The sequence below is a fragment of the Podarcis filfolensis genome (assembly GCF_964270895.1).
Source record: "Podarcis filfolensis genome assembly, chromosome: 8".
In the NCBI taxonomy this organism is placed as follows: Eukaryota; Metazoa; Chordata; class Lepidosauria; order Squamata; family Lacertidae; genus Podarcis; species Podarcis filfolensis.
The window spans coordinates 29449130-29463247 of NC_139611.1; the positions used below are offsets into that span (position 1 = coordinate 29449130).

At 39.3% G+C, this 14118-nt stretch overlaps 1 protein-coding gene across 6 annotated transcripts in view; it reads right to left on the reverse strand.

The window, feature by feature from the left end:
• DPY19L3 (dpy-19 like C-mannosyltransferase 3) overlaps positions 1 to 14118 on the reverse strand; it is a 37965-nt gene that overhangs the window by 14462 nt on the left and 9385 nt on the right. For all 6 annotated transcript variants that reach the window (XM_083625893.1, XM_083625888.1, XM_083625889.1 and 3 more), the window contains 11 exons: positions 11865 to 11955; positions 11030 to 11151; positions 10006 to 10151; positions 8778 to 8901; positions 7600 to 7734; positions 6917 to 7048; positions 4866 to 4967; positions 4002 to 4075; positions 2338 to 2496; positions 610 to 732; positions 104 to 215 (listed from right to left, as the gene is read on the reverse strand). In XM_083625893.1, the coding sequence (XP_083482019.1) occupies positions 104 to 215; positions 610 to 732; positions 2338 to 2496; positions 4002 to 4075; positions 4866 to 4967; positions 6917 to 7048; positions 7600 to 7734; positions 8778 to 8901; positions 10006 to 10151; positions 11030 to 11151; positions 11865 to 11955 (1320 nt within the window). The remainder of the gene's footprint in view (positions 1 to 103; positions 216 to 609; positions 733 to 2337; positions 2497 to 4001; positions 4076 to 4865; positions 4968 to 6916; positions 7049 to 7599; positions 7735 to 8777; positions 8902 to 10005; positions 10152 to 11029; positions 11152 to 11864; positions 11956 to 14118) is intronic.

The window sequence follows — 14118 nt, forward strand, 5'->3', positions numbered from 1 at the left end:
TTAAGCGTGTGGTGGTTCACCTCAGGCTACCCCTGAAAGAACTGGATTTTTCACACATCAATGAAAACAAGCAAAGCAATAGCACAGAACAGCTCTAACTAACCCTTTGTGGTGTGTAAAGATGGACAAATCTCAAGATCAGCCCCCACATGTCACTACTGCACAGACCAGAAGCTGCAAACACACATATGTGGGAAGTCCAAAGATATTTCATCCTGCAAGATGAAAAGAAAGAAAGAAAATGCAGTATGTGGAGGCAAGTTGAACAGTAATAGTATATAGATAATGTAATCTATAATAGCATACATACTAAAAAAATAACTTTATTTTACTTCCAGAATATTCAGTACCTTAAAGCACCTACAAAGATAATTTTTTTGAAAATCAGTTCTGGCAGCTCATCAAATAGAGCTGGAAGTAAAATCCCTCTGTATCCTAGTTTGAGTGCAGTTTCCATAGGGCAATTTTATTTCATAACTGGGACATATGTTATGGGGGGAAAGTCAGGTAAACAGACCAAATAGGAATTTATAGTCTATTTTATATGCTACTTTATACTCCACATGTAATATCCAGTGCCCAATATGTATGACGTGTCAGATAGGATACCTCATTGTGCTCAAAGCCAGCAATCCAAAGAGAATGGTGTGCACTAAATTGTAAGCAACACCTGGTTTCACCAGAGTTATGCACTTTTGCAGTTTATCCGCAGGTTTGTTGTTCACAGAGCCACTGAGTGAGAGGGAAACAAAAGAAAAGGAGCAGGGCTACATTAGCAATACGTTATTTTAAAACAGGACATTTGTATGCAGTTCAAAGGAACCTCCCGGTTCCAGGGAAAATAAAACATTCTAAGGCAATACTAATAGATTTTTCATGCTTGCCGAGTGCTTTAAATATTCCCCTGTGCAAGATTTTCTGCTTTCAAGCTGGACTGGCAAACGGTGGAACATGAGTGAAATAAATATGAAAAACAAATAATTTTATTTGCACATCATAATACTACAAATGAAACATAAATGTTCAGGGAGGGGTGTGTGGAAACAGACGGTTGACAGCTAATACCAAATTTGCAGTTAGGAGTACTCCCCTGGTTTTACACAAAATACTGGTCTCAGCTGCTACTAGGAATTAGCAAATGTTGGGATAAAGCTGACAAAAGTTTCCCAGATGAGAATCCAGTTCTACAGAGCCACCTTCTCTACAATATCTATCTATCTTTCTATCTATCTATCTATCTATCATCTATCTATCATCTATCTATCATCTATCTATCATCTATCTATCTATCTATCTATCTATCTATCTATCTATCTATCTATCATCTATCTATCTACATTTACTTGGTCATTTTTACTTGGGTTCCAGTAGATTTTCCCCTGCCCAAGTGAATCACTTTTGCAACAAAAGTCAAATGAATAAATCCACAGAAAATAACCAACAATTCTGCATACCATTGCAAAATATCCAAAAGTGGCCTATGAGGTTGGGAGCAAAAATGATCTATTTTTCCTGGTAATTAAAGTTGTTGTTTGCTGTGAGCATAAATTCCACCGAGAGCTGCTGCCAGTCAGGGGAGAGGCAACAACGAGTTTGATGGACCAATGGTCTAGCTCAGTACAGTGGTACCTCAGGATACATACGCTTCAGGTTACAGACTCCGCTAACCCAGAAATAGTGCTTCAGGTTAAGAACTTTGCTTCAGGATGAGAACAGAAATCATGTTCCGGCGGCGCGGCGGCAGCAGGAGGCCCCATTTGGTAAAGTGGTGCTTCAGGTTAAGAACAGTTTCAGGTTAAGTACGGACCTCCGGAACGAATTAAGTACTTAACCCGAGGTACCACTGTATAAGGCTATGTTCTCTCTAACATGCAATGTTTCATTGGAAGGATGTGTGTGTGTGTATGGAGGAATATTTTGTTATGTGATGGGCATCTGTTGGCTTAAGTAGTATAGCAAAGACACAAGTTTACTGCCTCACTGGAAACTAAGCCTTATTAACTCTACTTGAGCAACATTAAATTTGTTGTGGTTTCTGGACTGTGCTGACTACTGGCCTGAAATGCATCAGTAACCAAACCTTGCTACAGTGACATGCTTCAGCAAGTGAACTAGCCAATATACACATCATTTTAAAAACTGTGGCTGCCACTGCCAGAATTATATATCTTAGGTTCAGAAAACCAATTCTCTCTTAGATAATTGGCTCAAATCTGAGGCAAGCATGCCCTGATGCTGAACTATGACTCTGTTCATGTCTTCCTCTTCTCATCAACAAGAAAGGAAAAAGACCCCCTGCACTGAAAACATAACCCTGCAATATAGAAACAGACATACCTGAGATTTTGAAAAGCAACCACAGCAGATGTTATGGTCATCACCAAGAGCACAAATATATAGGCATAGAAAACTAAAGTGCCCGAAAGTCTTGTGAAAGTATTAAAAGGCAAGAGACCAAAAGCTTCCTCACACAGGTACAGGTTAGCATCAAAATCTCTAAAGAAAAGGAAGACAAGTCAACATTGCAAAGTTATTGGCATAATGTGTGCGTTTTTAAAAATCTAAGAAAATTAGTCCTAAAGTTGCATGTTAGAAAGTGCTCAAGCAAGATCAGTAACTACAACTCAGAATTTACAAGCAAGAGCACATGCTGCCTTATTGCTATTTGTTGCATTTCTAACTTGCCCTTCATTCAAACAAATCTCTGGGTTTTTCAAACAAAGCAATAAATCAGATTAAACTACAGCAGTGGACGTAATGCCCCCCAAATTCTGAAACCCTGGTTTCAGTACCACCAAAAGTGAAATAGAACAAGTATTTTGTGCTGGAAGTCCATCAACATAGAGGGTAACCAACCTTTAGGGATGGGGTATTCTATCTCCCTTCTCTTGCGGGGGCCCAATTAGTGCCATTGCCTTCCGTTAAGAGTTTGGGTGTAATCCTTGACGCCTCCCTTTCCATGGAGGCGCAAGTTACAGCAACAGCCAAGGCGACATTTTTCCACCTTCGCCGCATCAAGCAGTTGGTTCCTTACCTTTCCCGCCCCGACCTGGCCACAGTGATCCATGCGACGGTCATCTCCAGGCTTGACTACTGTAATTCACTCTACGCGGGGCTGCCCTTGAAGCTGTTCCAGAAACTCCAGCGGGTGCAGAATGCTGCAGCGAGACTCCTCACAGGGTCTCTGCCATGGGAGCATATTCATCCAGTGCTTTTCAAGCTGCACTGGCTCCCGGTGGAGTACAGGATCAGATTTAAGGTGCTGCTTTTGACCTTTAAAGCCCTTCACGGCCTAGGACCCTCGTACCTACGGGACCGCCTCTCCCGGTATGCCCCACGGAGAGCCTCAAGGTCCATAAATAGCAACACCCTTGTGGTCCCAGGCCCTAAGGAAATTAGATTGGCTTCAACCAGAGCCAGGGCCTTTTCAACTCTGGCTCCGGTCTGGTGGAACGCTCTGCCTCACGAGACCAGGGCCCTGCAGGATCTGATTTCTTTCCGCAGGGCCTGTAAGACAGAGTTGTTCCACCTGGCCTTTGGCTTGGAGCCAATTTGATTCCCTCCCTCTCTTTCTTTTTTCTTTTCCTTCTCCTTCTGCGATGAGGCTACATTTTAATATTTTAATGTTTCAATATTTTAATGTTGTATTTTTTAATTTTGTTTTTAAGTTGTAATCATTTAACTTGTTTTTATTATTGCTTGTAAGCCGCTCTGAGCCCGGCTTGGCTGGGGAGGACGGGGTATAAATAAAAATTATTATTATTATTATTATTATTATTATTATTATTATTATTATTATCATCGCTGGGCAGCATCACAAAGAAAACCCTATTCTGTCTCACCATACCTGCCAATGGGACAACCTGAAGAGCCTCCACTGCCGGTCTTACGGCACAGGTTGGCTAGTAAAGGGAAACATACTCTAATAGAAACTTGGGTCCCTGCCATGCCAAAAAACTAGAGGAAAACAATTTTGTTTTGAACTCTGAACAATACCATACCTTGTTGCTCCAAATCCAAACTTCGCCTTCAGAAATTTAAATATATGCTCATCAGACTCCAGATTAAGAACTTTCTGTGAAGAGAGAAAATAAAAGTTATTACTTTCTTTTAGTTGTGAAGACAACTCTGCCATCATCATCACAACATTTCACAAGCACCACTTTTTTTTACTTTGATTTTTCTTAAAATTGTATTCCACAGCACTGAGATAAGCTATAAGCCTCTACTTGATCCCTGATAGAAAAAGGCAGCAGCAGAGACACATCTCCAGTCTTAATGTTGTAGTACCAGTGGGCCAGAGGTTCCCCACTGCTGGTTTAAACGTTGTTTGTTAGGTGGTTTAAATCTGTGATTGTTCCTGTGAGTTGAAATTTAAATAGCCCATCATCATATTAGATCAGGTGACTGACAGGTAGGTGTGCAGAGAGGGGGCAAGTTCGAGATCCATCCTCTGGCTGGATCTAGTATCCCACCCCTGGTTTAAACTGACTGAGAAAGGATGTGAAAAGAAGAAAGCAGAACATGGGCATGTAGTTGAAGTTCATTGTATATTTAGGCATCCCAAATGTAAAGCTACATATTCCATTTGTGTGTGTAGCTATACAATGTTAGGGAAAGGCAAAGCATTAGCAAAAGCAGAACACATTTGGAATGCTAAATTCAATTTTGTCTGTTGTACAGACAAATAAGAAACAACATTTCTTTACAAACTCACTATGAATTTGCACATAAAGCCATTTAAGGTTACAAACCAATGCATATAATATGCGAACAAACATAGTATTGCACTGTAAATCTGTTATACATATTGAACAAGATACTATAAAGATTCAATTGGAAAAAGAAAAAAAAGATTTACTCACCTTAATAAAATTATTTACAAGAAATGTCAAGCACAGCACTAAGAGTACGTGAAGGAAGAGCTTCCCAAGCCTGCTAAAGAAGCCACCAGTTTTCAGGTTATTCTGGAAAATGTAAGCAATGGTATTTTAGTGTTTGCAAAGGAACACTGGGCACTCACAGTGAATGTTCTTTCCGGTTTGGGGTGTATGAGGCATTGATTACTAAGGGGCTAATCCCTCCAGAAAAGACAGGGGACTTGCATTTTAAGGTCTTCAAGGAAGTCCTATCCTGCATGGTTTGTATGAATGTGCACTAACTCACCAGGCTGTGGCGCAGATGCCTCGTTCACTCCAAGCCAAAAAGAAAATCCACAGTGAGTACATAAAACTTGGTGTAAAAGAAGCATCCATTACTGACGTGATAATGTCCTAGCTAACCTAACTGTCAGGTAAATCCAATCACGGTGCTTATAGCTGAAATTTCTGTGGGAGGACATGCTGAAGCCCACTCCTGACAAAAGCTCTCCTTGAAGAGGTGAAGATGTCTACTTCATAGTGCCTTGTGAATATAGATGAAGATTTCCACGTGAGCAGAGATCTCCTCCTAGCAGCCTATGTAAGGTTCTGACATTAAGCTCTTTGTTTTGCATTAATTCTTCCAGCCTTGGGAGGGAGGCCTGGGAAAAGGAGCACCAGTGGAAGCAGCCTAGAGAACCAGTGCAGAGGCCTCATGGGACCCATTAAGTGCCCCTTTGGTCTTTTCACTATGTCCTAAAGAGACATGTCCTTAGATAATACTATGCCTGATAGGAGAGCCACCACTGGGGCATTCACTGTAGGAACTTTTAACATTTCCATAGGCTGAACTGTGAGAAAACATTGTGCTGTTTGGCCAGTTTGATGGCTCTGTTACTTTGACATAGACTGACCCATTTGGAATGAACCACTCCAAGATGAAAGGGGGAAAGGTACCACCCTTGAGGCTGAACAAGGTTTAGACTGAAGCCCCTTTAGAGGTGGTCCCCTCTGGAGGCTTCCCCCTAAAAAAGTACTGCTTTCACCCTCTGGCACTGGTAGAGACTAGATTTATTTGGGAGTTTGGTGTTGGTCTTTCTGGATACTTTCAAAACAGCAGTCGCTGGTGGGGAGGAGCTCCTTGAGCGCCATCAGCTTTCAGCAGTTGCTGAAAGGAGGGGCTCACTCAGCATTCTGGGTAAGAAGAAACAGGAGCATGGTGGAAATCCAAAGCAGGAGGCTTTCCAGTGCCAGATGCTAGCATCTTTTAATGACCTTCACAGGCTGAATTTTCTTCTTTGCAGCTTTTTCCTTGCCAGTAGGAATGAACGAGGGAACACGAAAAATAAGAGGACATGACAGAAGAAAGAAACTATTTCTCCTTCTCCCCTTCTTTTTTGTAAACGATGTATCTATCAAACAACACACTATGCTACTGAGCACTACTTGTCCATCTAATTTTAATTTAAAAACTACTGTTGTACTGATGCTAGTGCATCAAGGTAGTTTCAGGTTTCCTTTCAGGATAGGATTAAATCTTTGAAGAGAGAAGCCAATAGGGTTTTCAAAGCACCGAGTCTCCAACAGCAAATGAAAAAAATGATTGTAAAAATGACTATGATAGGCAGTGGCAGCAGTGGAAAAAAAGCAACAGAAAACTTGAAGATATTCTGCTGTAAGAACAGTTCTTATTGAGCAAGATTGTAAGTAGGATGGAAGAGGGAATCTCATTTAAAATAACAATAAATAATAATAATTATCATGGGCTCATTATGCATGAAGACAGCAGGACTAAGGAGTTCCAGTCCCAATACTGTTTGATCAGCAACTCTGCTTTCAAACTGACCATGGCTATTTCCCTATAATGATGTGGAGATCATGACTTGCTCTTTATGAGTCATGGTCCCTAACATCTAACACAGCTAATCAAAGGTGGCAGGCATTTAACCATGTGTAATTTTATGAAGATTACCCAAGTAGCAAAGCAGACAACTTTTCAGCTTACCCTATTTAATTGTTATTTTAACAAAATAAACTAAACCATGATAAATACATACCTGGAGTTTTCTTGCTAACAAGGTGGACAAATTAAAGCTTATAAGTAATGATCCCACTATCATGGAATTAAAGAACTGTAGGAGGCAAACAAGCAGCAAACTAGCCACCTGTATTATGTAGATCCAGGTCACCTACAAACGTAATGATAAGAAATTGTTCATGCCAGGGCTTCATTTTTTTGAATTATCTAACTTGCACAATGCTCACACCAGTCCCTCCTGTAATGAAGAAAATGGCACCAGAAGACAGAGAGGGCAGAATACCCACCAAGAAAACTGAGCTTGCCTGCAGATCTTTGTGGGGTTGTTTGTTAAAAATTAAATAAAACAACCCAAAAAGCATGACACTGATTTACATTGTTGTTAAGTACTTTAAGATACACAGTTCTACTACTCCCATATCTCAATGCCAAGTTAAGATTTTTATGGCACTTTGAAAGTCAAGATTCCAGTATTCAGTTGAAAAATATGAAAAACAAGACATTCCATCCTAAACATACATACATAACCAAGTTTGCTTTGCATCAAGCGCAGTATTATTTCATCGGAGTTCCTCATAATGAAGACAGCCTTCCAAACTTTGCAATCACACACAGTGGCCGCAACACTGCATACCATCAAGCACACCTAAACGTGACTGTTTTCCATTATTTCAATGGCGGAACATTAAGCAATTAGCTTACCTTTCCTCTAGGAAGCAAGTCAAGACAGTCAAGTGTGAACAAAACCAATGCCTGGATCAACAACATAAACTGATTAAACTGCCAAGCCAAGCTGAAGAGGAAGGTTGAAATAAATACTGCCAGAAGTGTCAGCTTCTGGAAAAACAAAAACATAAGCTAAATGAGATACATGAGGAAAGATCGTAGTGGAAAAGCGATTACTGGGCATTTCAATGTATCAAACAGCTTTAAACAAAAACTATTCCCCAAAATCAGACTGTTACAAAATAAATAAAATACATCATGCATATATAATTTCAAAATACCATTCATCTATTTACAAACATAAGGATGTTGCAGCATTCTGACAAAAACAGAAACAGGAATGGAAATTGTTGGCGGTCACTTATTTGTCCCATGTCCAGAATAAAAATCAGTTCATTCAGTTGCTTTCAGTCTGCAAATGATATTACGTCCCCCTCCTTTACCCTGAATTACCTTTGCAGTGAAATGAATGGGTTGGAATAGCATCATGACAACGTAATTTCCATAGTTTATTTATTTAATTACGCAAATTATGTAATTTTGCCACAGAGCTAAATGAATGACATAGATTTGGGCGAAAGACAAACTGCAACGGGAAATAGTGCTGCATGTGAAGAATACAGGGGCAGAATGGAAAATGACGCCTTCTTAGAACCCTACTCCAAAGTAGACATATCTCAAAGTACACTCTCTGGCTCTGAACCAACAGAGCACACATGCAGCAATAAACCCTTTTTTTAACAAAAAAGATCACCACCACCATCATCATCCTAGTGAGAAAGGGGAGTGGGAGGATAGAATCCAAACCGCCTTTTTTCTCCCGAATAACCTAGCCAACAAGGCTGCTGCTTTTTTTATAAGGTCTCTATGCCTACAGCATCAGGTTGTGGAATAGGGTGTTCAGGAGGCATTTTCACATGCAATTCCCCACGCAACTAAGGATACAACATAGAAGCCTGTTTCTGTGAGTAATGTGGCTCTGAGCTGGATTGGAGCATCTGCATTCAATCAAAGATTTGACATTTAACTATGGAAGAACAGCAATCATTATTTTCTGGTATATATTTTCTGCCAGCATTACTTTGGCTATTCTAGAAACATTTATCATTACATTTTAAAGAGAAAACTTTTTTGTGCTTTTAAAAAAGGCTCACTTCATGAGTGGGTCGCAGATGAGATCTGAAGAGGAATGTAATTGCTGCTATCTGAACAGCAAAGAATGGCAGTGCCCAGTTCTCTCTTAACGGAATGGTGAATTCCACCCGGGTGGTATCTGTTCTGCAGAAAACAAAAGCAAAAGGTTCATATAAGCAACAATGGTCAAGTCCTCTACAAAGATGCAAATCTCAACATTGAAAATAGACATCGACTATTACTTCACTATTTTCAAATACGGCAGAAAGCATTCGGACTAATTCAATTAGTGCTTTACAAGTAAACTGATCAAATTGATTTCAACCAGAGAGGGACCCTGTTAACAGGATGTGTTGTTATAGATCACCTAAATCTAGAGCAACAATGTGCAAATGCCAAAGACTTGTAAAATTAAAAAAAGAAAAAAGAATTATTGGCACACACTGTTTAGTCAAGGAAATACAGCCAGCTTCATTGACCATCTTCGAAGTATGTTCTGCAGTGAAATATTGCAGCAATTATTTTTATTAATATATTAAAAACCAGTTAATTGACAGCTTATTGACTGTGTCATGTTGTGCTCCATACACTGTCTAGACACTAATGGCACAAAATAAATGTTTAGCAGCACTAAAGCACCTATAAGTGGCCGACAGCCCAGTTTTCAACATTTCTACACAAAAGGAAGTTTTTCCCCTTAGGGTTATTCTAAACTAGAAAAGGCTCTTTTTTATACAGAGCCTCCAGAGCTTCAAATCCTTTCTGTACTATGTTTTGGCTACCTACCTCATTCTATTTCCATGTATTCTCCCTCCCTCATATCTTTTCTAAATTATGTGTCCCATTCTGAGGCACCCTGGAATAGATTCACATACACAGGAAAGTCTTGAGCTAAAACCAACATGCCTTTGCTAGCGCAACACTTATCTGCCCATAAAAAACTAGCAGCTGTGTTGCTCGGGAATTCTAAACAAAAAAGGAAAAAATCTGTTTTGAAAGGCTTAGTCTACTATCTTGATTCAAAATATAGTCCATCGAAGCACAGACAAAAAAACCTGCTCCTTGATCTCAGGAGCCATCATGTGAAACTTGGTTATGATGTCCTAAGAGGTGTCTAAATGCACAGCGAGAAGGCAAACCACTTTCCAAAATATATAGCAATCTAACTTGAAGAAATGAATATATTCTTTTCTATAGCATGGCAAATACTGGAATATTTCAGAGGAGGATTTGCTGAAGTATTCTCACCTGTTTGTGATATACCAGAAGGCTGCTAATACACCTGAAAGCCAAGTTCCACTGAGAAGCCAGCTGGTCACATACAGAGCAGCAACATAGACTGCCTGAAGGCTAAACAATGTGTAGATGTAAAAATAAACAGGTTCAAAAAAATTCTGTGAAGGAAGAACACAGGAAACCATTAAACAAATAGTACTTGTCTTAGCATGAAACCAACAATTCCGATCATAAGAATGTTTGTAAAGTAAGATTGCAATCTTATGCATACTTAGAAGAAGAAGAAGAAGAAGAGTTTGGCTTTGATATCCCGCTTTATCACTACCCGAAGGGAGTCTCAAGTGGCTAACATTCTCCTTTCCCTTCCTCCCCCACAACAAACACTCCGTGAAGTGAGTGGGGCTGAGAGGCTTCAAAGAAGTGTGACTAACCCAAGGTCACCCAGCAGCTGCATGTGGAGGAGCAGAGATGCGAACCCTGTTCACCAGATTACGAGTCTACCGCTCTTAACCACTACACCACACTGGCTCTCAGGAAGTAGGTACCATTAACATATAGGACCTATATAGGATTCTACTATAAAACTTCTTTGCACAACACAGTTTCACTTTTAGGGTGGTAGCCAATACAATCCTGCTCAGAGAAGATCCATTGAATGTCTGTAAATTGGGTTTATTAATTTGAGTGGGCCTGTTCTGACTAGGACTAGCCATGATGGCATCCATTTCTGTCAGGGTCATAGGCAGTATGCCTTTGAATACCAGTTGCTCAGGATCATGAGTGGGAGAGAGCTGCTGTGATCATGATCAGCTTGCTGGTTTTCTACAGGAATCTGTTTGGCACAGTGAGAACAAGGTGCTTTGGCCTGCCCCAGCAGGGCTTTTCTTAGGTCCTTACACACAATTCCTAGAGTAAATCGCATTAAACTTAATGGGACTTAATGCTGGGTAAAGACGAATTTCCACAAAACTTGTCACTGTACTGACTTGGGCAAGATGCTTGTGCATTTATCAGGGACTTATAATTAAACACTCACATTCATATGAAAAACCCTATACAGAATGCTGAGAAAGACTTCTTGGTAAACATTCATTCTTTCAAGTATGTTAATTGTCCTCATGGACTCAGTTTTATTGTCAAACATCAAGCGATGTAAACCTGTAGAAAGAAGAAAATAAAATGAAGGCACACCTGCATTTAAAAGCCATTAAAATGTAAACGTCTTCTGCAAGAGAATTTAAAGTTAGAAACTAGAATGCTACTCATTAAATATGCTCTGCTACTGTTAAAGTCATTTGGCTTCTTACAAGGAACTAGATCTGGTTGGTGGGTGATACCAGTCAAAATGCACATGCTTTGAGAAAGTCTAAGGAAAGTAAGTCAATTTGCATCACTTATTTTTGAGTTAGAATACCCCCTCTTTAGGAGCCACATATGACAGTGTATCCCAAGAAGTAGGTTCTACTGTGTTCAATGGAGCTTACCACTTAAGTGTGTCCAGGAGTAGATTCATGGAAAGTAATCTAATAAATAGTGCTGCTTTTATTGCAAATGGAGTGCTCTGGGGCTCTGAGTCTACTTTTTAGAAATCAGTATCATCTGAACCATATAGTTTAAGATAAAAGTAATGCTTCCATTGATATAGGTAATACCTAAAATTCTATGCTATCTAGCAACAATAGGCACCTCCAGGTATGACAAGCACTTCTGCCACTAACAATTGGTTTGTGTTCCTGGGATTTATATAAAAAGCCACCGACAAACAGAAGATGGAAGTTGATAATCCAGCATTCTCTTTAAAAACACAGAAGAGTAGTGCTTCTGAGAGCCATTTGTACTTTATCCAGTTCAGAAAATAAAAGTTACAATACCTAGTTGAATGGATGGAGCTTGTAGCATCTGCTTGTAATAAGAGTAATACAGGCCACATTCTGTCCTGAATGAAATCTCCCGCTCTACCTCCTGGAAGGAAACATGCCAGTTAAGATCAAGAATAAACTTAACCTGATGCTTGTCTTACTATCGCTTGCCTCTGACCTGTTTAATAAAATTAGTGTAACATAGTTAAGATCAGCAACAATAGCAGTTTATGAGATAGAGGAAAACTGCTCTCTAATCCTCACCTCATTCCTCAGTGCAACAATACCATGCAATAGATCACTATCCTTCCTACATTAACCAAAAGGGAAGTGAGGTTGGGATTAGTCAAGGACATTTTGATGAGTTGGTGGCACACCAGAGATTTAAGTCCAGAGATCTCTAAGGTCCAAATCTACAAGAAAACTATGGCTCTAGTCCAAAAAGTAAACTAATAAAGACATGAAAGGCAGCTGAAACCTCCATTTCATTTTGGATAGCCAAAGTATCTGCAAAAATCACAAGAAAAAACTGAAGTAACATGATTTCCTAGATATTACTTCTGTGTATCAGCCTAGGTCAGCTGCCAAGGATTTTTTATTTTATTTTTACCAACAGACTTACTGTGAGCAGATGTGTTCTTAGAACTGTCACTGGTCAATTTAAAACTCCCAGGGTTTTTTTCTTTTCTTTTCTTTTAAAAACCCAAATCTAGGAAGAAATACAGGCCTGAAACTTTGTGAAAACTGTCTTCAATGCATTTATACTTTTTTGCAGCTAGCAACTGTCTCAATCACCAATTTTTGACTTCCCACTTTCTAGCCAAACTATTTTTATTCCAGCAAGCATTTGTTATCCTAGTCTGAGGGGCTTTTATGGACTGCTTTCCCTTGTTTTTAAGCACTTTTTACCTGTTTCTATTTTATTGTTTTTATTGTTAAATTATAGTGTTGGCTTCTATGCCTCATTCTGCAGATTCAAAACTTTGTTCTTAGTCAACCCAATCACTGTTACTGCACTGAAAGGCTGGATTGAAATGGTCTTAACCATGGGTAGGCAAACTAAGGCCCGGGGGACGGTAAAGGAATTAGTGTGTTTTTACATGAGTAGAATGTGTCCTTTTATTTAAAATGCATCTCTGGGTTATTTGTGGGGCATAGGAATTCGTTCATTTGCCCCCCTCCAAAAATACATATATAGTCCGGCCCCCCCACCAGGTCTGAGGGACAGTGGACTGGCCCCCTGCTGAAAAAGTCTTAACTTACTATTAAAGCACAGTCATATTCTTATTATCCAAAACAATATTAATCCCAAGACAAACCAATGGAAAAAGAGAAAATGACAGGTGGTTCACACTGCAACCCATTTAAACATTACTTACCTTGTTTTTATTTAACAGAGTGTGTGTGCCCCTTAATTTTAATTAAAACCCCGAAGAAGTTTACAGCGATATAAGGTATACATTGAAATTATCAATAAAAGTCACAAAACAATTTTAAAAAATCAGAATATAAATAAAATCAACACTTGTGAACTAAAATGACAGATTAAATACACGTCAACTTTACATGACTGGGTATGCTATGTAGTGTGCTGAAAGATGTGGGTAACAGTGGGTGTTCACTAAATTACCTGAAATACTGAAAGTTGCAACCTCTGTTTAATCAGTTCACAATGACAGAGTAATATGATTCAAGTTCCTATGGTAGTCCCACAACTACAGAAAGTATTAAAACTTGAAAGCTCTGAAACATTTTGGAATTGATTCTGGAGGGCTGGGCACTGAAAGGGATCTAATTAGCAAGACTGTATCAAACGTGATTAATCTTTAAGCCTGGCACCAGCTGTATTCAAGCAAATGCCATACTTTACGAGGTAAACACTACTGCTTTACATCTGTTTCATACGAAGATAACATCTGCTTTCCTCATTCACAACACATTTCCAATTTTAGAGCGATTCATACTTTTCCTAGAGTCTCAGATGTCAATAAAAGTGGCAAGAGCTATGGGCTGAAATTTCAAGGCTAATATTTAGATAATACTACTATACACATTCTATATATATGCAATTTGTTTTTATGAAGTCTTGACTCTATGAACCCCATGGTGCTTTGCTGAAACTCCTGATGCTTATATAGCAATTAAAAGTGAATTCTGCATTATTCTAGAGATATCCGATCAGCTGCAAGTACAAAAATATTTGCAGTCATGCCTTGCTCCATTATTATTATTCCCTGTAGGAATTACGGAAGAAAAGAAGGTAAAC